This window comes from Dipodomys merriami, unplaced genomic scaffold (genome assembly GCF_024711535.1).
Source record: "Dipodomys merriami isolate MVZ:Mamm:240054 unplaced genomic scaffold, mDipMer1.0.p SCAF_5, whole genome shotgun sequence".
NCBI lineage: Eukaryota > Metazoa > Chordata > Mammalia > Rodentia > Heteromyidae > Dipodomys > Dipodomys merriami.
Window position 1 is genome coordinate 42,957,526 of NW_027206068.1, and position 27,051 is coordinate 42,984,576.

The 27,051-nt window shown below is 36.2% G+C and overlaps 1 protein-coding gene across 11 annotated transcripts in view; it reads left to right on the forward strand.

Annotated features, from left to right (window-relative positions):
- The window catches only part of Ppp1r9a (protein phosphatase 1 regulatory subunit 9A), a 265,581-nt gene that overhangs the window by 139,188 nt on the left and 99,342 nt on the right, over positions 1-27,051 (forward strand). For all 11 annotated transcript variants that reach the window (XM_069996521.1, XM_069996524.1, XM_069996528.1 and 8 more), the window contains 2 exons: positions 19,126-19,258; positions 23,959-24,079. In XM_069996521.1, the coding sequence (XP_069852622.1) occupies positions 19,126-19,258; positions 23,959-24,079 (254 nt within the window). The remainder of the gene's footprint in view (positions 1-19,125; positions 19,259-23,958; positions 24,080-27,051) is intronic.

The following is a 27,051-nucleotide window of genomic DNA, read 5'->3' on the forward strand; positions in this document are numbered from 1 at the left end:
TCAGTAAGATCAAAATTCACTGTTCCTTTTCTTGGGTTAGTGATAACTGTTTCTAAATTAGTTGGCAAATATGGGCTTATTATATTAAATATGGTTGAAGGTGATTTCATTTTATTTATAAGATTTATAAAATGTAACCTCTTTTTGTTCCTGAGGCTCATCTTTAGAAACATCAGTTATCATGCTATAGTTAATATTTGAAGTATCAGCTAAATATCTTGTAAATTAATAAAAGTCTGGAAAAACTTGCTTGTAAATTGTATGGGAAAACTACCCATTCATCATTCAAGGTTTGGTAATGAGTGTTGTTCAGGTAACATTTATTATTTCTTCCCTCCCTTCCTCCCTCCCACCCTTCTTCCCTCCCTTCCTCCCTCCCTCCCTTCTTTCTTGTCTGTCTGTCTGTCTGTCTGTCTGTCTGTCTGTCAGTGTTTTTTTTGTTGTTGTTTTCTGTGAGGGTCTTGCTCTTATATCCCAGGTTAGCCTGAAACTCATAATCCTCTTAATCCTCTTGCTTTCTTCGAAGTCCTGACATATAACAGTTTAATTATTTCCCACTTATATTACCATATATTAGTTTTACAAATGGGTTTCCTTGTAATGTTTCCATATGTGCATACAATGTACCTCACCAAACCTATCTTATTTATTTATTTGTTTGTTTATTTGCTGGTCCTAGGGCTTGAACTCTGGGCCTAGGCACTGATTTCGGGCCTCTTGGTGCTCAAGGCTAGTCATCTACCACTTGAGCCACAGAGCTACTTCTGACTTTTTCTGAGTAGTTTATTGGAGATATGAGTCTCATGGACTTTCCTGCCATGGATGGCTTTAAACCATGATCCTCAGATCTCAGCCTCTTTAGTAGATTACAGGCGTGAGCCACCAGCTCCTGGCCCTCTCTATTTGTTTTATATTTATTATTATTATAAAGATGATGTATAGAGGGTTTACAGTTACATATCAAGTAAAGAGTACATTTCTTTTTGGACAATATCATCTCTTCCCTTGCTTTCTCCCAGTTTTTCCTCCTATTCCCACCTACAAGTTGTATATTTCATTTTCATCATCCCCTTTATTTTTCAATAGAATTATAGGACAGATTGTTTGTATTGGTTATTTGTCTGTAGACTAGTGAGTAGATTCTCATCTGGGCCCACCTAGGATCCCTGTTGAGATCTTTTTCTTCTGAGAAGAGTGCTGAAGGGTACACATTTCTGTTATGTACTGTTAGAAGCAACACAGGGAGGCCAGTAATGGAACAGGCCCAGCCAACAGCAAAGCAACTGTTCTGCTCCCCTGTGCCTGATGTCACTTATTTTTTGATGGTTCCAGGCTGTGTTTCATTTTTCTGCTGATTGTAGCAGCTGCTAGAATATGGGGTGCCCTAAATACCCATGGAAGCCAGCAGGGTAGATCAGACATCGAGGAAGATCCCTTTGCTCATGTTGCACACATAGCTGGAAAAGTTGAACAGCTGTTTTGATGAATGAATGGACCCTGGTCAAGGGGGTTAAGTTACAGAATTTCCAAAAGAGCTGCATTTATCAGGCTATCACCCTCAAAAGGCACTTCTAACAGCAATCATTTGTTGAGAAGACACCGAGTGTCAAGCATGCTGTCCTTTAATACTATAGATGCAGTGGGAACTGGACACCAGTTCTGTTGTGAAGATGGTTATGAGATGTATTCATAACCACCCTATTCTCATATTTATGAGACTTATTCAATCAAATATTGTGAACAAACAAAAGTAGGCATGTAAGTAAGTATTTAGCTAAGTATTTAGTGAGTGTTAAACTCTTTTCCCGGAGTTCTGGGAAAAGAGAGATCATTGAATTGGAGGATACCATTGTAGTAAAAATATTAAAGAAACTGAGGTATATTGTACCTTTGGTGTCTTCCACAGTTTTCTCTGTACTAATCACTTTGTTTCTAAATGCTTTGCTATGTTACAGTGATTTGTAAGAGGCAAAGGGACATTTAAGTACATTTACACTTTGGTTTGAAACACAATGGCATTTTCCGAATGTCAATGTGGCAGGTGGAGATGACATGGGAACAGGTTTTATCAGAACAAGTTCTTACACAGTGGATGGCTTGTATTTTGGCTTGGGAGAGGACAGGCACCAGCAGATGGAGTTTCTCAGGGTTGGACCACCATGACTAGAATGTACAACTGGGACAGTGGCTGCTGTATTTTAATCAGCAGGTCTGTCACAGTTGTGGGGCATTAAGGCCTTAACTGACCCCTTGTGACAGATGCTGCACTCAAGGCTGCCATGGGAGCCAACCATTTTTATGTATTTATTTGTTTAAATGAACATTCTAATAACCATTGAAATACCTTTATATTTTAAAATGTTTCCTGCCAATTTCTCATTACAACAAGAGGGCTCAATATTGATGCCATATCTTTTAAATAGTATACTTTTATCATCAATAAAGCTAATTACTCTTGACTATGTGACCATGCAAAGGAGAAGGCAACAATGCTTGATAAGCAGTGTACTCATTACCTTACTCATGTGATTGTAACCCCTCTGTATGGTATTTTCACAATAAAAAACTTAGTAAAAATGACAATTTTTTCAGTTCCAAAATGCATTAAACAAATTTTGAGTTCTACCAAAGTAAGCAGTCACACTCTATTGATCAAAAGCATTATAAATTATTTTCCTAGGAACCAACTAACCCTTTAACAAGGAACATATAAGATTATATTCAGATTATCTGTGACAAGATATAAAATTAGCCAGGCACAGGTGACTCATACCTATAATTGTAGTTACTCAAGAGGCTGAGATCCGAGGATCATGCTTCAAAGACAGCCTGAACAGGAAAGTCTGTGAGACTCTTATCTCCAGTAACTACTCAGAAAAAAGCCAAAGTGGCCCTGTGGCTCAAGTGGTAGAATGCTATTCTTGAGGACAAAAAGGCTGAGTTCAAGCCTAAGAATGACAAATTACATATAAATTTTAGTAATGAATATCCCTTTGAGAGGGAATAACTGATCCCTGACATCATCATTAAGATTGTTATTCAGTCATCTCTTCTAGAATACAGTCTTGCAAATAAATGATTGTGCTGACAGGGTATTTTATCTGATTTATTTGGATAATAGACTTCTATGAAAGATCATCCCAAACTGTGAGGTATGTTAGGACTTACTTGTTTTGAAGTTGGTTTTATTTTAAATCTTTTATGATCTCATGCTTCTAAAAGGTCACTTTCTTTTCTTTAGAAGTGGTTTTCATTTGGAGTATTATAACGACATAGGTCACCAACAATTAAAACTGTTCATTGTACTAATATAATGAACAGTAGGCGATGGAAAGATGAATCAGACCTCCCCATTCCCAAGACTCATAGTTCATTTGAATTGAAATTATGATCACAAATAAGTCTAATATATATCATAATGTGATAAACAGATAGGAAAGAGAAAATTAAAGCCTTGTAAAGTATAACAAAGTAGTACTTTTATTTGACACATGTTTATTTTCATGTAGCGGGTTTGTAAAGGGAAATTATGCCTGTAGGCTGGATTGGGCATTTTTCTGAGTGTTAGAACGTTGTTGTGGAGAACCTTAGGACACTTTTTAGAATGACTCTCCCCCCTTCTCTAGCCAATAGAATGTAATTCTTGCATACCTTAATATGCAAAAAGTTCAAAAAGGTATACAGAAGAAATCATTCAGAAATTCATTCTTTCTTGTCTGTTCATCCCAGTTCTTTCTCCCAAGGCTGACCCCCAGTGACAGGACAAGACACTTTAGAAATAGCACTAAGCTGTGGTGTGTCGTGTGTCATAGCAGACTATTGAAATGGAATGCAGTAAGGTAAATCACAAGGTAACTTAATTAGTGGGGGATGTGAACAGACAGAGGAATAGGAAGGAGTAGAATAAAATCCTTCTATATCTAGAGTCAATAGGAGATTTTTAAAAAATTAATTGACTTTATTTGTTGTTGCTAATTTTGTGCAGAGGTACAGCTGTTTGTGATTGTCCTTTCAAGTCCCTGTGAACAGAAGGATCCTGCTATCTTCAAACATGGGAGATTTCTCAGAAGACTGGGCTTGGGCAGCAGTATAATTTTCTTTAGGGGCCGTCTGGTTGGAGATGCTGTTAAGCATCATGCTGGTCAGAAGTGTGGACTATCTGCACACAGTCAGGGGGCCCAGCTAGAAGGGCTGCTCTAGCCTCTCTGTTTACAGAGTATTTATCTATTTTAACAGAGAAATTACCAGCCAGTTTTACTGTCTCTGAGGTTGTGGAAACTAGGAAGCATACTGGTTCTCTCAATATTTACAAAGCTATCACTTCCATTACAAGATATATGAGGTCGAGCTTAGTGTGATTCAAGGGTCAGAGATCCCCAGATTTGGCCATTAATCCCTTGGTAAAGGGTGTCCTGGCAGCTCTCACCTCACACACACCAAGAATAATGTGACAACACTATCTACACATGTTTTGATAAAGATCACTGATTATCTTGTTTCCTGCAAAAGCACTTCTGCCTTTTAGGATTTGCCTATAAATAAGAGAAACATGAGACAGATAGCACTGGTAGGCTTAGCTATATATTGACATTTTCAGTGACAATCGTTCAATTATGTTTGGCTGTAATTCTTGGAGCAGTCTAAATGGAAGGGGACAGTTTGTTTATGGAAAAGTAGTCTTTCCTGCTTAGTAGAGCTAACATGATTAATTTAAACAAGGATTCCAGCTGCCCAGAGTGCAGTAAAGTTCCCTTTGCATCTCGTCTTGGCTTTACAAGCTCAGCCTTGTATCATGGCATGTGTCCTTACATTTAGAAACAGTGCCTAACAATTGCTTGATTGTGCTTCATTCTTGTTTTTCACTTATTTTTGCCCCACGTGATGTCTGGCCTCAGTTTGCAGAGTTTAAAAATAAAGCATATTTGACTCATGAGCTTTATTATTTTTGCTTATACTCTATAGATCTCTGCTGGTGCTGGGAGTGTTTACTAGAACATTTCCTTTCAACTCTCAATGTTTGGACCTGTTTGAGAGTTTAGGAAATTGTCAACTTCAGTATTATTTTTCCCTTGAAGATGGTATTGAATATCATCAGGACTGATCTATGGAGACTAACATGTTACTTAAATGCAGGATTGTAGATAGGCCTTAAGTGTACATGTATTCTACTTACTTTGACCTAAACATGTTACAGATGTAGTCAGGAAAGGAAGTCTTTCACTGTTGTGGTGATGTGATCCCTGCATTGTGTTTTGTGCCCAGTTGACCCTGAAGAAGGACTTCAGTGCCCAGTACTTTGGGATTTCTCACAAGTCAGCTGAGATCAAGACCATTTTATTCTTGTTTCAGCCTCTGAATCAGGTCAGAGTGACAGTATCTCCTTCCTTCTTTCTGCAGGTGTAACTGATTTGCCACAGCATAGGGTACTTTCTGGAAAGGTCTCACAACTACCTAAAACCTGGACTTCTAGCAAGTCTCTAAAGGGAGGACAGCTGAAGATGGAGGATTCCTAGGGTTTCCTAGATCCTCTCTTTCCTTTAAACACTTGTTCCTCTACTGTTTTTTCATATATGACTATTCTCGGAAAGAAAAATGTTTGAAGTGGTCTCTTCTTCAGTATGTGCATATATATATCTATAGTGTATATATATAGTGTAAAGATACTGTACAAAGGGGTTACAGTTACATCAGAAAAGTAATGAGTACATTTCCTATCGAGCATTGTTACCCCCTCCTTTGTTTTTCCCCACCATCTCTTCCCTCCCCGCCTTCCCACTTCTTCCTCCCCACCCCACTCCAAGCTATAAAGTTCATTTTCAACATAGTGTCTTGTACATCTCATTGCTACAATGGGTCATCCTGTCTCCTTATTTCAGCATTTTGTTATTTCCCTTCCCCTCCCCAAATTAGAAAAATTGTTTTTATCTATACAGACTTCCATCTGTCCCAAAGCTCTGTTACATACTTTTGGCCCATGTCTTAACATCTACTGACCACTCCAGCCCCAGCCTTGTTGGATTGCTTCTTGCTGTGTGCTTCTATTCTTGTCCCTGATTTCTATCTAATTCATGCCATTCTTCCTTCAAGGATACCTTCCCCTGCCTCCCTACCATACATTACTCACTAATTTTAAAAGTTGCTGGGTGAAGTATCTATTTTCAGTAGAACTCAGGAACTACTTTCTTGCTTCCTTCATATACCCTCTTTCCTAGATATCACCTTGCCCATGCTCTTATATAATTTAAATGCTGGTTACAGTCCCAGGCCTGACTTCAGTTCCTAGCACCGAACACAGTGTCCACCAGCAAGCCTTTGCCCTATAGAGTGGAAGTAAGAATCAATGGTTCAGAAAAGAGAGGAAGTACAAAGATTACTTACTTCTATATCTATAGTTATCATTCAGAGGCTCAGTAGTTTAAGAAGATTATATTCTCTGCTTTGACTTTTTAAATTATTTCCTAAGCATTACTATTTTCTCAGTCTCTCAATCGTTACTATTTTACATTGGAACATGAAACAAAGGTGTGCATGTATGTGTTTATTTGAAACTATAAGCTCTAAGATATATTAGGTACTATTTCTACTTGCATGAATTCTAATGTTTTCTAGACTAACCTTATCTGCCCCACTGCCACTTTTGAACCAGAGGATTAATTGACAAATTCTATGGGAAAAACTAACAAAAACCACAATTTCTCTGTATCCTTTACCTTTTGCCCTGATGAAGACTTCAAGTGTTGGTTTTCATGAACAAACTAAACCAGTAGCAGATACGTGTTAGGAGTAGTTTTATTGAAAGGAATGGCCATGTAATTCTGAAGTATGTGTAGGAACCCATAAGCTAGAAGTTCTAAACCATCAAGGCAGGCACTGAAGTTGAATTTACAGGCAGTACTTTTTTATTTTTTATTTTTTTTTACTGTGCCATAATCATTTTTTATTAATAAGTGTTTTTTTAATTGTGAAAATACCATACAGAGGGGTTACAATTACATGAGCAAGGAAATGAGTACATTTCTTATCTTTTATCTTTAAGAAACCTTAGCTTTCTGCTAAGCCTTTTTAACTTAATCAAACCCATTCCTATTAGGATAATGTCCCTTTCTTAAAGTACACTGAATTTGTACTTGCACTACATCTCTAAATACTTTTTCTTTTCTTTCTTTCTTTTTCTTTCATTCTTTATTATTATTATTTTTTTGGTGGGTCATGGGTCTTGAACTCTGGGCCTGGGCTCTGTCCCTCAGCTCTTTAGCTCAAGGCTAGTGCTCTACCACTTGAGCCACAGCGCCCCTTCTGGTTTTCTGAGTGGTTAATTGGAGATAAGAGTCTCACAGACTTTCTTGCCCTGGCTGGCAATCCTCAGATCTCAGACTCCTGAGTAGCTAGGATTATAGGCATGAGCCACCATGCCTGGCTTCTAAATACCTTTTCAGTGACATCTGGCTTATCATTTGGTTAAGTAAAAAGAAAAAGTAGGATGTCAACACATCAAAAACCATCATACTGCTATGAGGAGTCTGTCTTTAACTCTTTTCTTCGGATGGTACTTGATTTAAATTTAAGGCCTTGTGTTTGCTCTGTAGGGATTCTACCACTTGATCCATGGCTTCCCAGTCTTTCTGCCTCCATTCTTTTGAATAGAGTCTATGCCTGTACCCTCCAGGACTGCAATTACATATTCAGCTGTTGATTGAGATGGGTTCTTATGTCTGTGCCCAGACTATCCTTAACCATGATCCTTCCAATCTCCATCTCCTGAGTAGTTTGGATTATAGGCATGAACCATCTGCACCAAGATCAATCCTTTTAATGTAAGGGTCAGAATCAATTTTAGATCCCTTAATACTTGAATGCTTTGCATCACATTTCTTCCCTCCTACTAGCTACCTTTCTTGAGATCCTCAGCACTTGATTAACTGCTGAATTAGTCTACTTTTGATTGCTTCCATAAAAATACCTGTGTCTGGGTGCTTTACGAAGGATGTTTATCTAGCTCATAGTTCTGAAGGTTCAAGGGTTTGACACCAGCAACAGCTTGGCCTGAGTGAGGGCCTTAAGACAGACTCAGGAGCACATCCAAGAGAGAGAGAAATCATATCACCAGACAACCAGAGACAGGGGTTCCACACTCCCCTCTAAATGAAACACCCCAAGTTGAGACAGTGGTCTCCTTCTTAGACCTACTTGTTAAAGGTTCTACACTACTTCTTAAGAATGCCACCCTGAGTACCTAGCTTTTAACAGGTGAACCCTTAGAGAACAAATTGAAACCACATCTAAGTCAGCCAGTAGCATGTCATATAGCCATGCTTCCAGAAGCATTCTTTTCTACCACCCTGGTCAGTATACAGCTGGCAGTTCTGCAGAACTCCTTGTGTTGGGAACTCTTCTTCCTTTAGCCTACTGCTGCTTCTGATAATCTCCTTGAAGAAAGTTAAGTTCCTTTCAAGTCTATTTTATTGTTTCCAGGCAAAATCTTGGGCCTAAGATACTTTCTCCAGGACCCATAAGATCGCAAGCGTCAGTGTTTACATTTCATGATATTTCTTAGTATCCTTTCAAAGGCCCGATTACTCTTCGGGGTTTTGTATGGGAAAGTGTAAACTGTGCTTGAGGAACTTGCAAGCCTTACTTTCCCTTTTCATGCTCAAGAGAAGCTTGGAAACACTTTTTGGATGGTTGATGCTCCTCTTTCTCCCCTCTGGTATACATACAACTCCAGCATTCCTATCCCTCTGTTTCCTATTGAGACAACTCAGAACCATATCTTGTGGGCTTTTACAAACACACTGCTGGCACTTGTCTCGAAAGAAGTGAGCACCAACTGCCACGACAAATGCTGGGACAGACCCTAGTTTACGAACTCATCCTTAACGCGTCTGTACAAATGTATTCACTTCTGGGTCTGAGAAGTCAGTTATTTCTCTTAGAAGATCATTTCTCTTCCCTTCAAAATGTGCCTTTTGGGCTAATTCATCAGATTTTTCTGTGCTGAGGCCATCTGTCCAGTAGGAACTCTACCAAGGCCACCAGTTTATTACATGCTGCCCACCAGTTGTCAGTTTGTAAAGCATATGTCTCCAATTTAAAAGAAAAGTCTGGCTGAGCTGAAGGAGAACATTGCTAATTTTTCATGGAAAGTTCAATTATTTATTACAATTTTGAAAACATGAACATCAGTAGAATTGTCCAGTTTCTTGTTGATGTGTCAAGTAGAAAACAACAACAGCACAGTAATTTGCTTAATTGTCTTAGAATTTGTACAAGTTTGTAATAAGTTTGTATCTATTTGTGAAGGAAATTTTTTCCTGATTACTTCAGTAGCATCAACTATTTTTGTCAAGTGAATTTGTTTTAAAACTCTGTGTGTGTGTGTGTGTGTGTGTGTGTGTGTGTGTGTGTGTGTTGTCTATTTCAATATTTTTTTGTGGTTAATTTAGGGCCTTATGCTCTCCTTCAGCTTTTTCATTCATGGTGGGTGCTATACCATTTGAGCCATTCCTTCATATCCAGATTTAGCTTTTTCCTGGTTTTTATTGGAAAGAAAAGTCTTTGGGATTCGTCAGCAGGTGCTAGCTTTTAAACTTGATCCTCAAGCTGCCGCCTCCTGAGTAGTTTGGGTTATAGGCATGGGCTACCCATACTAGCTTATTTTAAAACTTTTCAAATACTTTAATGATATATATTTGCAGATGACTGTCAATAACTATCCTTGTATTTTATTTTGTCAAAAGAAAGAGATGTGAGACCTTTCGGTTTTCTTATTTCATTGATAATTTATATATATATATATATATATATATATATATATATATATATATATAAGTCCTTAAGAAAAGTCCACTTATTTTGAGTATCATCTTATGTATAAAGTTCTACAAGAAATGTACTCACTACTTTACATACGTAACTGTGACTCCTTTGTACATCACCTTGACAATTAAATTAAAGAAAAAACAGATGATGGCTTCAAAGAGAAATTATCAATAAACAAAAATAGTTCTTTTAAAAAAGAATTTAGCTTCATATGTGAATATATGTACATATACATTATGACTTTCCATGTAGTTAATCATAGCTATTCTAATTCTAGGAGCATATTCTTTATATTTACTTATGAATTATTTACATATATGAAGCCAGCTATTAATAAGGCAAAATCATTTCATTTTGCAAATAAGGGAAACTATGGGACCTATGTTTCTTTGGGCCTGGCTTACTTCACTTAATAGAATTTTTTCCAAGTCTTTCCATTTCCTAATAAATGGGGCAATGTCATTCTTTCTGATGGAGGCATAGAATTCCATTGTGTATATATACCACATTTTCTTAATCCATTCATCTACTGAGGGTGATCTGGATGGGAGCTTGTGTATTTTATATGAATATATTTGGGGCAGATATGACAATTTGTGGTATTTTAAACAATGAAGAAGAATTTGATAAAGATATGAGTTAAGGACTTAACATAATGTATATTTATGTGGTAATGTTAAAAAAAAGTTGAACAAATATATATATATATATATATATATATATATCTGCAACAACTTAGAATTCATGAATTTAATTAACTTACCATCAAATATGTAGAGGAATAAAGAGTTTTCATTAGAGTAATATGTAGTGCAAAGCATTTTAATTATCTCTTGGAATTAAGAACTGCTTGTAGACCCCAGTGGCCCAAGGATCGGAACTGGTCCTGTCTTCCTCCGTGTAGGGCCCGTAAGCTGGCCAGGCTCAGAAAGAACATTGATTGCCACCCATGGCCCAAATGCCATCTTAGTTAAGATAGCCTTGTCTTTTCTAGGAGTTTGGATATTATCCACATGAAAAACCAAATCTGTCAGGAGTATTAAAACAAATTTTTAAGTTATCTTATTTCTATGTGTTTTTAAGTAAAGCCTAATTCTCTGATCATCCTTGTTAAATGTCTCACGTCTAGGTTTTGAAGTCAGAGAATATTCTGTTTAAATGGGCTTTGTGATGGCTAATTTCGGGTGTCAACTTGGTTAAGCTAATGATTGCCAGTGATGGAAAAACATGATTCTGTATGTTTCCATTAGACATTTTTTTGTATTTTTTTTATTGTGAAAATACTGTACAGAGGGGTTACAATTACATGGGCAAGATAATGAGTACATTTTTTATCAAGTATTGTAGCCTCCTTCTTTGTTTCCCCTTCCCATCCCTTCCCATCCTGCCTCCACCCCCCACCACTCTGTCCTTCTCCCCTCTTCCCCCCCCCCACCAAAGTTGTAGAGTTCATTTTCGACCTAACGACTTGTACATCACATTGTTACATCTCATTGTTGCAATGGGTCCACCTGTATCCCTATTTAAATGATGTGGTTTTGCTCTTCCCCTCCACAAATTATACCAACATCAAATACAGTGAAAGCAGGGGTTATACTGTGGGAGAGGAACATACAAAGAAACAAAGAAATAATTTTATAAATGTGTTGGAAACAATCGCATGAAAGAAAAAAAAACATTTGAATACATATCTTAGGGTTCATTTGGATGAATAAAATGTATATATACACAATGGAATTCTATGCCTCCATCAGAAAGAATGACATTGCCCCATTTGTTAGGAAATGGAAAGACTTAGAAAAAATTATAGTAAGTGAAGTAAGTCAGGCCCAAAGAAACATAGGTCCCATGGTTTCCCTTAATTGCAATAACTAGTATATGTCTGAATCAAGCAGAAAAGGTCAGATAAGTTGATGTTAGGGAAATAGACATTTTTTTTTAAGATGAGATTTACATTAGGCTGAAGCAGATTACCCTCCATTGTGTGGGAGTGAATTATCAGATCAATTGGAGACTTTTATAGAGAAAGTCTTATCATCCTCGAAGAAGAGGTACTCCTGCCCGCAGATTGCCTTTGGACACGAGCCCTTCCTCAAACTCAGTTCTCTTTTTCTGGGTCTCCAGCCTGCTTGCTTACCCTGTAGATTTTAGACATACCAGCCTCTAGAATCATGTGAGCAAGTTTCTTAAAACAAATATACCTTAATATAAATAACATGAATTAATTGCATATGTGAAATAAATATTCATATAGATTCTTTTCATTCTGTTTCCCTGGAGAACTCTAAGAAATACAGACTTTTTCTTTTGCCTTTTAAACTAGTATGGCTCTCTAGTTCCCACTATGTCCAGTGGATTCTTTTTCTAAACATTCTGTTCTTTAGTGTCCATACGAGGCTTACAATGAGTGAAATATACCCTTGACCTTATAGAATTGATCTTTATTAGCTACTATTGTTCTCTCAGTCTCAAGATTGTCATATAAAAATATGAAAAGTATTCACTCTCTTTGTACTTTTCTGCCTTACTTACTAGATCACTTGGTAAAGAGTTAAATAAACTTTATGGGAAGTTTTATATTGACTGAATTTTATTCCAATTACTTCAGCATATACAACTATATGTAGATATGTATGTATGTATGCATATGTATGTATATATATATGTATGTATATAGATACGTATTACTAGTTAAGAGAGCCTTATTGTTACCCTACTCACAAATCCATAACTCTAGGATTAGGGTAGTAGTTTTGAATGACCCCCAGTTAGAAGTCTGTACTCCAGAGAAAAACATTTTAAATCTACACAAGAAGTTTGCTAAATTAGTTATGTCAATTAGTGAAATGTTGTCAGAATATTTGGATTCACTTTAGAAATATTTTATGTGAATGGATTTTGAGTCAGGAAGGCCAGAAAGTTACCAGCTTTTAGTGTTAACACCTAACTATAGTCTTCCATTTGGTCTTGCAGTATCTGTTGATTTAGGTAGACTGATAGGTACCTGATCCTGTAGAATCCTAATGGGTTTGTGTAAATTTCAATACAAGTTTCTTATAGGAATGCCTTAGGGACAAACATGAGCTTAGTAATACCTATGAGATAGGGCTATGGGTCTCTCTTGTAGGAGTTCCTTCCAATCAATATTTCGACATGTATCTGAATTTAGTTTGATATTTTCTTTCATTATAACATAGTAAAAGAGGAAGACAAAACCCTCCCCTATTTAGAATCTTTGGAGACGATCAGATATGTTTAATGCAAAAATGCTTCCAAGTTGTGAACTCCAGTATGACTGGCTTCATTATGTGATAGGAACCCAACAATAAATTTATTATGAATTAGTTCTGATGGAACAAAAGGAAATCTGAGGTGATACATTGTTCCAAGACGTATCAAGACTGTCTTGATGTTTTATTGCCAAATTTGCTTTTAAAACTTTGAGGAAGGGACTGGCTTCTCAGGCTTACTGTTAGTTTCAGCCTAATGCCTCTAGCAAAGACACTGCAATCATGTGAAGGTGAGTTAGGGTTTTGCCAAGGAAGCTTGCAATGAGCACAGTCATTTGTGGGAGCCTGCGAATGCTTGGCTTCCCTCCAGGAGCACACTGTGCCAGGCCATCCTCTGAAACTCAGCATGCTAGAACCTGGGACACTTCCATCTTTGATGTGTTAGGAAGATTAAGTGGAACCCAGACTACAGCTGAAATTGAGACCTTGTGGGAGCATTGTAGATTCCTTCCAGTCAGTATTTACAGCAAATGCTGGATTTATTTTGAACTACATTGATTAAAGAAAATGTGTCATAAGGAAGTAAAAGAAATAAGTTTTTCTCTTACTGTTGAGAAAATATTGTCTAGAAAGAGTGTAGCTCAAGTGATAAAAAATGTAAGATAATGATTCTAGTTGTCATTTTGTAATAAGCTAAGTTTTACTTTATTAATTTTTTTCAAAGCCTTGAGTTGCGGGTTCAGAATTGTGCTTCCTTGCTAAACATGAGTGTGACCTTGTTATCTCTGAAAGCCTCTCTGCCGTGAAGCAGTGGATGAGATCTTCTTTTGTTTCCTTTAATCAAGGAAGAGAATTTCATTTCTTGGCTCTGAAACAAGAAGTCTTAAATTTAAACATCCTTTTGTTTCCCTTTCTCAGTGAAATAAAACAGGAGCAACTGGAAGGTGACTGAACTAAAACTATATATTTGTCATAAGGGTGTTGATAGTATCCCAGATACTGCTGGCCTTGAGATTTTGTGTGTGTGTAAGTGTGTGGGTATGTATGTGTGTGTTACAGTAATACCATGATTAAGCACTGATTATTATTGATTATTTATCCATATTTTTGCAGAGCAGTTAAGGTAATAGAAGTATAAATAGTAGTACTATTATAAGGAAGGTGAGAGAATCAAATCAGTATAGATGAAAGGGAAGACCTTTATGTAGAGCAAGCTTCTTTTCCATTTTGAGAATCTTCCTGGTCCAGGTAAACCAGTGTGCATCAATTGTACATGGACCTGCACATAGGATTTTGACAGGCTGCACTCCTACAATATTTATTTATTTATTTATTTATTCATTTATTTATATTTTCCTTAAGTGGCATTAAGGATTATAGTGGATGAAACATTCAAAATCTGCTTGTTGTGGATGACAGTATAAGCTATGGAAGTATCCAGGGAATTATTATTTTTCTTATCATCCCCATATTGAACCAAACATGATTGCATGGATTACCTTATTTTGCTTTTACAGTAATCTCATGGGGCAAGTATTTTTGTAACAGCTACTTTGTGAATAAAGAAAGAGAGTCTAAGCCTGATTCTGTGACTTGTTAAAAGCTATATAAGTAGGGAATTTAGAAGGCTTTCAACTAGAGTAGTTAGTGGGGAGTCATAGAAACTGATGTACTGTGTCTGATAAAACTGTGTCTGTACTGTGCCCTTCTGGGTTACTGATGTGTGTGGCACAGAGCTTTTCATATCATGAGAGATATGCATTTCCTCAGCTCCTGCAGATTTACTTATTTCTGTATTTCATGAGTTAGCATGATTTTCACTGTCGGTGGATGATTTCCCACTTTGGATGGTTAAAATGGCTCTATCGTGAACTTTCTTGAACATACACCTTTGCAAATAGTTGTATAAATATTTATAGGTAACATTTGACCACAAGCATTTACACATAAAATATGAGTGCCATTTCAAATTAGAAATTTTGCAAACAACAGTATTAGGGATATAAACTAGAGCCTCACATCTGCTAAGAAAGTGTGTTCCCTCTAACCTGCCTCTCCTCCATCCCCAAACTCAGTTTTGGGTAACTTTTTAAAAGTTTGTTTTTCCTTATGTCCTCTTTATATTTTACACTCTTTATTGAAGTTTTTAAAAAAAACTTTCTTATAATACATGGTATCACCTTGTTGTATTTCCTTGATATTTTTCTTTACTTTTTCTTTTCTTTATTCTTTTCTCTCTCCCTCGCCTTGTTTCTTTCTGTCTCTCTGTCCCTCTCTGTCTCTGTTTCTTTGTCTCTGTCTCTTTCTGTCTCTGTCTCTCTTTCTCTCTCTTTCTCTCCTGCTGGTACTAGAGCTTGAACTCAGAGCTTGGCTTTTTTCCTCCTCAAGGCTAACACTCTACCATTTGAACCACAGCACCACTTCCAATTTTTTGCTGGTTAATTGGAGCAAAAACTGTCATGGACTTTTCTTGTCCTGGCTGGCATTGAATCATCATTCTCACATCTCAGTCTCCTGAGTCTCCAGTGTGTAAGGATTCCCAGTGTACACTGTCATGCCCAACTACACAAACTTTTATTACTTATGATCATGTGGTGCTAGGGATTGAACACAGGGCAAGGGATCTGCCACTGAGATATATAACCCTAACTCCTTAGCATTAATTTTTACTTACATAGTTTATTCATGTCTTTTATGATTTCTAGCATCTGTGAATTTCTCTCTAGTCTGTTAGTTGGACATTGTCCCAGTTTTCCTCTTAGCACTTTTATGGTTTAAATCATCAGTCATGTATATCTGTGGTTTCTATGTCTATAGATTCAACTAACTACAGATTGAAACTATTCAGAGAAAAAGTCTGAACATAGACATATTGACATTTTTCTTTACCGTGGCTAACTAAACAATGTAATATAACAAATACTTATGTAGCATTCATAATGGTGCTAGGTGTTATAATTATACAGTGATGATTTATAGTGTGTGGGAAGGTTGTGTGGGTTATATACAAACAGTAATCAATTTTGTATGAATGAGTGGAATAGCTATAGATTTTGTATCTATGGGGAGTGGAGGTCTTGAACTACCTACCCACATATTTTAAGGTAAATTTACATTGAATTCTATTTTTGTTAGTGATAAGAAGTAGGAATCCTCAGCTATATCACTTTTTTATACAATCTAATAAATGGACTGCAGTGATTAATTTGAACAGAAAATGAATGAAATGAAATAAGATCTAAAAATAAATCTACCCTAGGGCTAAAACTTTATTGTTTTTTACTTGATGAAGTTTATTGTTTGTTTTGTTATACAATAGGTTTATTTCATTCTTCACTATGTTTATTCTAACAGCGTATTTATTTCCATTAACATAGATAGGGATTAAAATTTATGATGGAACTCTTAAGTTGAGATATTGTTTCAGTAATTCAAGGCATTGTGTGTCTTTGCTATCTTAAAGATTTCAATTCTGGAAGGTAATTTTGCTTCACACTTTTTAGGGCTTGCTATGTTCTTTTTCAAGTTTCTAGAGAAGGAAATCCTTGAATACTTATAGGCAGTAATTTACTAAGTTTTAAATTTTCTCATTTATTTTTACATTTTTATAAGATAAGCATACTTTTTGAATGCCAATTTTTAACATCATTTTGCTAATAATTAGTTTTAATATTTTTTTCTGTTGAATTTATTGCATGTTCCATGTAAATAATAGTTTAATATGAAAATAATGAATTCCAGTTTTTTTCAACTTTTTTATGCATGCACTTGTAATTTACAAGTTATTTTTTTCTTGTACAGAATAAGACTATATAAATACCTGACTGATAACTCAAAAATGATTAGTTTTAGTATGTAATATAACCTTGTACATTTTTCTTTTTATTAATTTTGGAATATCTGAAAATGAGATTTATAGAGTCTTAATTGGGAGGATGTGTGTTAAGGGTGTTTTCTATCCTGAAAAAAATACTAAAAAAATTGCTTATTTATTTAAAGCACCTTGCCCTTACATACATCATTCTCTTTCTCTCCTCCCCCCTCTTCTTTTTCCCTGTTTCTTTCCACCCCCCTTCTCTGTCTCTCACTGTATCTCTCTCTCACTCATTTACATACTATGTTCAGGTGAATTTGATCATGTACCAGCACTACCTTAATGACACTCAAACCCATGCCATCAGGTTCTTGAATCTTTGAAAGAGGTAGATAAGTAACAGACAGGAATGAAATTGTTTCCTGCTGCACTTGACATTAGTTTCAATGATATGTAAGACCCAGGTCCACATACGTATTTGATGTGTGTGTTGTTGAAGTTACTCACCTAGCAATATGGTATGTGGTCCATTCAATTGTTCGCCATTTTTCAAAAACATTTCTCTTTACTCATTTTTGTGTATATGTATTGAGATCGTGTGTGATGTTATATTTGAAACACATTTCTCCTCTATACTAGAATTTTTCTTTTCTTTGAGATTGCGCTAAAACTTTCTCCACTCTAAAAAATTCTTCCTTTTCTCAGGCAAATATAACAAATTACTTGGAATATCCCTGTTATATTAGTTATTGCTTTATATCACAGTTACTAATTTCTATTTCTGAATCCTCCCCTAATCCGTGAGCTGCTTGAAACTTTGCCTTCTCCAGTGTCCAGTTCAATGTCAGACAAGAGATGGTACTCTATACATTTTTGTTGAACAGTGATGAAAATATAAGTGAAAGATCAAAAGTACTAGGAGAAAGTCGAAAGTGTAATTAGAGAGTTCTGTGGAAGGAAGCATATTCTGAAGGATTTTTTTAAAAGTATAGACTCCATTACATGGAGATGTTCATTTTGGTTACATAATTTTCAATATGGTGGAAAAATGTAGGGGTTTGAACTATGGTCCTCCTACCTCTGATGATGAGTCGCTAGCTCTAGAAGTGTGCCACATATTTAGCTTGTTTGTTGAGATGAAGTCTTGCTAACTTTCTGCATCAGCTGTTCTCAAACTACAATCCTCCTATCTCTGCCTTTTGAAAATATGGGATTGCAGGTGTGTATGATTTGGTGACTACTTTAGTTTCATTTCAGATAAAACAAGTATTTCAGCTGAAAAAAGGGCAATCAAGTTTCCTAAAGGCCACAATTTGTTTTAGTCTTACCTTTTTGAATGATTTATGTTAGAAAACTCTCAGTAACCTAGTTTGTCCTACAGCTTTTGAACAATATTTTGATAATTGTTTAATAGAAATATCCATTGAAAATTTAACTTAAATCTATATGTAAGAACAATGAGAGATGAGAAAATAGAAAGTCTAGTGTTGTCCAGGACAAGATAGAATAGAAAGTTCCAATGGTGTGATTAAGACATAATTGTAGCATTGATGTGTTTTGACATGCTATGTCCTTGGTCCCAATTAGTTGATACCGTAGAGCAGGTACAATGTGGCATTTGGTTAGGAAGCTTCCATTTGCCTTGCCTTGATTTATCAGGAAACAACATAACATTCCATTTCGTCTGTTACGTTTTGATTATCTAAATGGTGATGAATACTGCTGTTCAAATAATGCATTCTGTGACGGTGTATCTTAAATTATTGAAATTGGTAAAATGATTCATATTTTTTTAGATTAGTAAGTTACTTTTTCCCTTTTTCTCACATCTCAGTTAAATTTAAAGACAAAATGATTGTTTAAATTGTTTAAATAGGGATCCAGGTGGACCCATTGCAACAATGAGATGTACAAGACGCTATGTTGAAAAATGAACTTTACAATTTAGGCCGGGGGGAGGGGTGAAAAGGGGGGAATATAGTTGTGGAGATGCGAGGGAAGGGATGGTAGAGAAAAACAAAGGAGGAGGCAACAATGCTGGATAAGAAATGTGCTCATTACCTTGCTCATGTGATTGTAACCCCTCTATATAGTATTTTCCCAATAAAAAACCTATTTTAAAAATGATTGTTTAGAAGAAAATCATCTTAGTGACTTTTAAAAAGTTCCATGGCTTTGGTGACTGAGAAGATTTTTTTCCTTTCTATGTAGAGAAGGCAGTGTTTCTTGTATTCTCATTTTGTTCTTGGCCTATTACTACAGGTTTTCAACACATACTCCAATGAAGACTATGATAGGAGAAATGAAGAAGTTGACCCTGTGGCTGCATCTGCTGAGTATGAACTTGAGAAGCGTGTGGAAAAGCTGGAACTTTTCCCAGTTGAGCTTGAGAAAGGTACATGAGTGCTGTGGTGCATGTGTACTGCTCCATTGGTGTTCCAGGGTTATTTCCCCAAAGTTTTAGGATTAAATACCATTTTAACATGCACAGAGAATGGATTCTGAGTTGATGGTGGGTTGAAAAGTGTCCTCATTCCTCTACTCCTGACTCAAACCCAGCTCCATTAGCTGGCTGGCAAGGATAGTGGTATAGAGGGGGTGTGAGGGAGGAAGCTGATGCAGGTAAGAGCTTAGGGACAATCCATGGTTTGTTTCGTTTTGTTTGTGGGGCAAAGATGTCATGTTAAGTCTCATATGAGAAATATTACAGGAAAATGATGGAGTTTGGGATCAAAGGCAGTAGGATCCAGGAAGATCAACTTGTAGGGCTACTTTCTGTCCATCACTGAGTCAAGGAAGCTGAAAGGGAGCAAAGAGAAGAGGGAATGGATAGGTTTTATCCTGATTTTTCCCCATGGGATGATGGTTTGTCCACTGCAATAGCTGTTCATCTGAATTAGAGACTGCAGTGTTTACCATGTGAGACATAGGTACCAGGACTGGACTATGGCTCCATGAACTAGAAAATAACACATTGAGAGGACTTTGGAAAAAACACACAACAGCCATGATATAACTTGAATACCAAAGAGAAACAAACCTTACTAGTGGGCAGGTGTTCAAGTATGACTTTAAAAAGGCATTTTAAACAAATTAGTTACAACAGTAACTTCCTTGATTTTCTGGAAAAAATGTATTATGGAAACTGAAGAGAAAATGATGGTTGTTGAGCCTCAAATTGGTGACCTAAGAGATCAAATCAAAGAAATAGCCTCACTGAATTCTAAATCTTGAAGGAAAATGTCCAAAACAAATCATGAAGGAAAACAATCCTGTGAATTGTGAGAACAGAGGAGTACAGGCAATGAAGAAGGAGAAACGCAACAAGTAATAGTAACTGTTCCTTGACCTTGAAAACAACATCGAAACTTTCTTGGAGCCTGAGACTGCTTATTTAGTTGTGAATGTGAATGGCTTAAAAAAGAAAAAAAACAAAGCTGTTTTCAGGCAGCCCGGGCTGGACTCAAATGTGTAAACCTTCTGCTTTGTCCCCCCAAGTGCTTGGATTACACACATGTACCAGGGTGCTTTTAATAAAGCAATTATGTGAAACACAATTAATAGATAAGTGACACATTGTTTGCATTGCAGACGACAAAATTAATATCTATAATTTTCTAATTACCTTTTCAAATTACTGGAAAAGAGAGACAGGAACACTCAAAAGACAAATTGGCTTTTTTCAGAAGAGAAAAATCTAATGGCACATGCCCCTGTGAATATACTTCTCAACTTACTAGTGGTAAAGGTAATGTTAAACCAACATGGGCTTCTTTTTTGACAGAGAAAACAAACTTTGATCTCCAGAATATGGGAATAGCAACCTCAGTCATAATACAGTGTCATTGTCTTCTCCATTTTTGCCTGGGCCTACTTCCCTAGTTGTATGTACAGTGTTCTTGACATTTCAGCCCCATGGCTGAACTGACTTCCATGAGTCAGTGACCTTCATGTGTGTGGTTCTGAATGTCAACTGTACATGACACATCTTCCTCTGAACAGAGAAGAGATGAAGTGTCAAGAGCAACTGTTTGTTTTCCTTGTTTTACTATTCAGTTGTTCTTTCTTCTTGTAGGCAGTCTGCACAAGAATTCAGAGTAGCTCTGATTAATGTCGTTTTCCCCACAATCTGGGTTTCCAGCTTAGAAGATTCAAGCAGTATGTTAGTTAGGGGAATCAGAGTTGCTGTGGAAAGGGAAGGCATTTGTGAAAGGCCCAACTCTAGGCAGGGAAAATGGATTTTTAAAACCAAGAAGTAATTTTCACACAGGATAGCTGCGGGAATTTAGTGGCATAGCACAACAGACATTTCACATGTGCAAAGACTGTCAAGAATATGGGAAAGTTTTACTCATAGCACACTGTCGGTTTGATGTGTGATCATTCATAATGAAGAGAAACCCTGTAAGTAAAGTGATTGTAACAGAGTATTCAGGCAGAATAGTGATACCTCAGAGATTTCACACAACACAGAAACTCCATGACATTCTTTATTGTGAAAGAGTCTACAGTGGTTGCTTTTGAAACAAAACAAGAGTGGCATAGGAGGAATCTTAAATGGATGTAAACACTGGAAAGACTCAATCATCATTAACCCATCATCTATAAAAACCAAATCATACTCTAGAGCAACTCAGTGACCATGAACAAGAATTTTACCATCAACTAACATTGATACATACAAGAGAATTCAGATGAGAGAGAACAAACTGTCCACATAACATGTGGAAATGCCTCTCACACACATCCAACCTCCAGGTGCACAAGGAAACGCAGTCTCCTGAGGAATCACAGAACTGTAATGAGTGCAGAAAATTCTTAGCAAAAGAAAGTCTCTTGAAGGACTTCACAATATTTATGCCAGAGAAACAGTTCAGTGAAATAAGTATAAGAAAACCACACACAGGCAAACATTCTAAATGTAATCAATGCGAAAAGTCTCCTATACCTGTTCATAAATTAGGCAGCATTGAAATGTTCACACTGGAGAGATTCCTGTGCCCAGAGTCAATACAAGTAGGTGTGCCTTTAGCTGAGATTTACATCAGCATATTCACAGATAACAATATAAAGATTCCTTCAGTATATTGATGAGCCAACATATCACTTTTTGCCAAATGACCTCTTTATGAGCAAAGATAGAGGTAAAAGTTGTTGACAGGTAATAATCAATGAGATCAGTCCTCCACTGAGGCATACTAATTTATGAATATTTAGTAAAGTTATGATTGAAAAGTCTTTTAAAAACATCGAGCAGTCTCTTGAGCATATGAGTTTGTTTTCCATTAAAAATCCATCACTCTTGATTAGCCTGTATCTTATTTTTTTCCTGCTGATAAACCATGATTACAAAGGCATTGAAGCTACTAGAAAATAACCTTGAATGTTAACAAAAGAATGTGATATGCAAAATATTATGTCCTTGATTTCATTGGTGTTAAACTATGTATACACACACATATAATAGAAAGGACAAAAGAAAATGTGGACAAATAACATGATTTCTAATTGAGTATTAAAACAACTTTTAGTATGGCTCATTTTGTTGTTGCCAACAAAATGGAAGAAGTGTGTCCCTGTCCATAGAGAAGTGACCTCACATGCTATATCATCTAACATGAAATTTTATGCTATCACTGCACATGAATTTGAGCTATATAAGTTGATATTTGGTGATATATCATTGAATTTTTTTTTTTGGGTCCGGTCGTGGGGCCTGAACTCTGGGCCTGGGCGCTGTCCCTCAGCTCTTCAGCTCAAGGCTAGCGCTCTACCACTTGAGCCACAGCGCCACTTCCGGCTTTTTTTCTCTTTTTGCTTATGTGGTGCTGGGGAATCGAATCCAGGGCCTCATGCATGCAAGGCAAGCGCTCTACCACTGAGCCACCTTCCCAGCCCTAGATCATTGAATTTTAAAAAGTAAGCAAGCTGCATGTATAATTTCACTTTTGTAAGAAAAAACAAGCCAAATCAATATATGTGCATATGCGTGTGAGAATGTGTGCTTGAGTGTTTGTATATGCATGTTTATACATATATATGTACATATTGTAGCTATAAATACATATATTTGTATATTTGTAGATGAAAGTCCTCAAGTATACACTTTATTTTTTTAAGTTGCTATGCTTGTGGGTCAAACCTAAGACATTTCAAGTGCTATACTACTGAACTACATACCAGCCTAATACTATCTCATTAACATGAGAAATGAAGAAAGAAAGATAACCACATGAATAAAGAAACGTTTCCAAAAAATGTATGAGCCATGTTTATTTAAAACTGTGAATGTATTTGAGTATGTGTTTATGCTTAAAGGAATTCATAAGATTAATTTCACGTGTTTGTGTGGTTTTGTTTTTATTTGTTGTTTTTTTGTGCTGTCCCTGGTGCTTGAATTTAGGGTCTGTGTGCTGCCCCTGAGAATTTTTTTTTTTTTCTCAAGGATAGCACTCTACCACTTCTGGCTTTTTGATAGTCAATTGGAAGTAAGAGTCTGAAGGACTTTTCCTGCCTGGGCTGGCTTCAAATGTGATCCTCGGATCTCAGCCTCCTGAGTAACTAAGATTACAGGCATGAGCTACTGGTGTCTAGAATGAGAGTCTGTTTTAAGTCAGCTTGATTACACAGTAACGAGATTATTGTGGTTTCTGGGACCATAGTGAATTACCAATCACGGCAGAAACACTCATAGCCCTTTGGGGAATTACTTGATAGCTTTACTCTCCAGCTTAGAAAACAATTCTGCCAGGCTGGGAAGGTGGCTCAGTGGTAGAGCGCTTGCCTTGCATACATAAGGCCGTGGGTTCGATTCCTCAGCACCATATACGTAAAAAGAAAAAAGCCGAAAGTGGCGCTGTGGCTCAAGTGGTAGAGTGCTAGCCTTGAGCTGAAGAGCTGAGGGACAGCGCCCAGGCCCAGAGTTCAGGCCCCATGACCAGACCCAAAAAAAGAAAACAATTCTGCCTAGGCAATCATATAATCTTTCCTAATAAGAAAGATGCCCAAATTTGAAGCAACATAAAAGCCTCACCAGTTAAGTCAGGCAGCTGACTAAGTTTAAAAATTAACGTTGTTTTGTTTTCTTTCTCATAGATGAGGATGGTCTTGGTATAAGCATTATTGGAATGGGTGTTGGAGCAGATGCTGGACTTGAGAAACTGGGAATATTTGTCAAGACAGTAACAGAAGGTGGTGCTGCCCAGCGGGATGGCAGGTATGTGAGCTGTCGTCCTTAAGTGACATAAACGTAAGGTCCTAGGAAATTCTTCTGGCAAGTTCTTTTAGTGGTATCTTTTTTTTTAATCTTTTGATTTAAAATATAATATAATTTTATTGCCATTATTAAAGTGTTGTATAAAGGGATAAACATTTCACAATTCAAGTAATGTGTATATTTCTTTTCAACACTGTCACTTCTTCTTTTGCTTTCCCTCAGTCTCCCCCTCTTTTGTTTTTTTTTTTTTAAACACAGTTTTAGAGTATTTTTCTGATGTGGAAAATATGATAACACTTGAATTACTTTCTGATTTATAGATAGAATATCTGCTTTAATACATATTAGAAAATCGAGACAGTAAACCTGTCTCTGTCAACTTGTATCTGTCCGTTCATGAGTCTAGTGAGGAACGGGCATAGATGTGTGGATAGTTGAAGAATGTGGACTATGGAGTTTTGTTTCAGAAATAGTGAAACAAATGATCATAGTTTTCCCCTTGTTGAAAATGATAGAGGTAAATGGAAACTAAGAACTCTGCTTATGTATTGATGAGCATTATAGACATGTTTCTTCCCAAGCTTTTGATATAAAAGCACAGGCCTTCATGATACCTAAGCTTGTGGATGAGTACGGGGTGGCAGTTTACATGGACTCATCTACTTAGTTAATTCTGCTTCACAGCATTTCAGGTCAGCAGTTTGGTGCTTTGGCCTTCATCATCTCAAGAGCCACATATTTTTAATATAAATAATTATAAAATAAATATTAATAAAAATCTTTATTAGGTTCCTAACGTGTCAGGCTAAAATTAGAAGCAGAAGATTGGCAATTTAAATGAAATTGAACCCTGAAATATGTCTGCCAATTAAAAATATTATCTTACTTTTTTTTAGAAACATATTATAAATGGATTCACCTTTCAAATGAATTTTGCTTTTTTCACTTAACCATACTATCAGGAAATTTATAAAGCATATTGACAGTAGATGTGAGCTTATATTGACAACCGTAGAAAAGTTCTGTAATTCTGGAAACAGATGTTGGTAGACATAGATATTTCAAGGGATATTGAATTGATTTATGTAGATTGAAAGCTATATCTTCTGTATTTTCTTTTCCATATGGTTGGGAACCACATCTTAAGTCAGTAGCTTTCTTTGTGTTCCTGTTTATGGAATATAATATTTTTGCACAGAAAAGATCTGGAATGAATCCTTTGATTGCGTATTCTAGTTACTGCATGTACATCACATAGAAACTAAGGTGGAGTGTGGTGATACACACCTGTAACCTCAGCTACAAGAAAGGCTGGCAGTAGGATAGTGAGTTCTAAGCCAGCCTGGGTTAAGGTAGCAACGAAACCCCGTTTCCTATACAAACAAAAGGGCTGGAAGTGAGGCTCAAATGGTAGAATGCTTTCCTAGCACACATGAGGCCAGAACCTCAAAAAATAGAAAGTAGAATATAAATACTGTGTTTAAAAGTAATTTGTCTGTCTTCTTATAAATGTAGATAAGGAAGTAACTTTTCAACTTCAGTGAGTTACATAATAGTAGTAGTTTTTCAGTTATTAATTTAATACAGTTCTTTCAGATGAACTTAAATTTGTTTCTAAAATCCATACTATTTGCCATTTATTTTGATCAAAATTTTAAAGTGTATTCCAAAGTAATAGAAAATAATTCTTTGTATTCAAACAAGAATGAATCATTTTGAAACATTTCTCTTATATGAATTGCCTCAAATCTAAACCAAATTAAAAATACAAAAGTAGAATATTTTACATTCAGTACTTAGCTAGTTCCTGTTATACTAAACACAGACAAATTAGATTTCCCTTGCTGTTTATTAAAGTTATGATTATTTCTATTCATCTATTTAATGAATTTCTTCTACTGTATAGTTATTTATATCCATAGTAGATCTTTGCTGTATCACATTGTGTATTTCCTGAACACTTATGTGGTATATCAAGCCAACTGCTGATATAGTAGGTGAATAATGAATGCTTCCATTAGTACATTAAGTAAAGCAACTCAAGAAATGAACAGAATCTTTAAGAGCACATAGCCAGGAGTTTTACTTGCAAACCCTTCACCTGCTAGTAGAAACGGAAAAGTATGATTCAAATATTATTTACTTCCAAGATTTGAAAACTTGAGTGTGAGTATATGAGTGTTAATTATCTATTTTTTAGTTTTAAAAGGTTTTGGCCATTCAATAAAGCAGTTTATGAACATAATATATCTTGATCCATGTCACCCCCTTCAACATACTCAGCCATCCCTCCCCAACCCACTGTTCTCTCACTCTTCTTAATTTTGTAGGATATATATTGGATTCTTGACTGCATTCTCTGCCTATGGGAAATTCTTTTGAGACAGGTTGGAGATTCCATCCCCTTCTCTTTCATTCCATGTTTAATTGGCCAATATATCATATTAATTCTTCTTGAGATTCATAACTTAAATTTTGTTTCCTTACCCTTTCCAGTACTCATGATTGGCATCATCGTTACTAGTATAAACAGATTCAATAGGATTTTCTTTTATTACAGTCTCCCTTGTAGCTAAACACTTGTTTCCTATTGCACAGGTAAATATATGGTTTGGTTTATTCAGAATTATATTGTGGGTAGACCTGTTGTTCAGCTTATTTGTTTCTTTTTGTTATCACTTGAATTCTTCTTGAGCATAAACTTTTTCATCAAAAAATAGGGAAAAGACCAGACCTCCGGGTATCATCTTCATGGACCTTCACAATGTTTTTATGACCACTATTTCAGTTTCATCACTGGCTCTTTCCACTACATACCCCAATCTCTAATTCTATTGGAATTATCACGAATCTCATAATGTCATAATTACAATTAGATTTTATGTGACTGGATAAAAAGAAGAGACAGACAAGGTTCTGATACGAAAACAGAAACAAAAACTGTTTTGATTAACCAAGGACAAAAAGTGTTA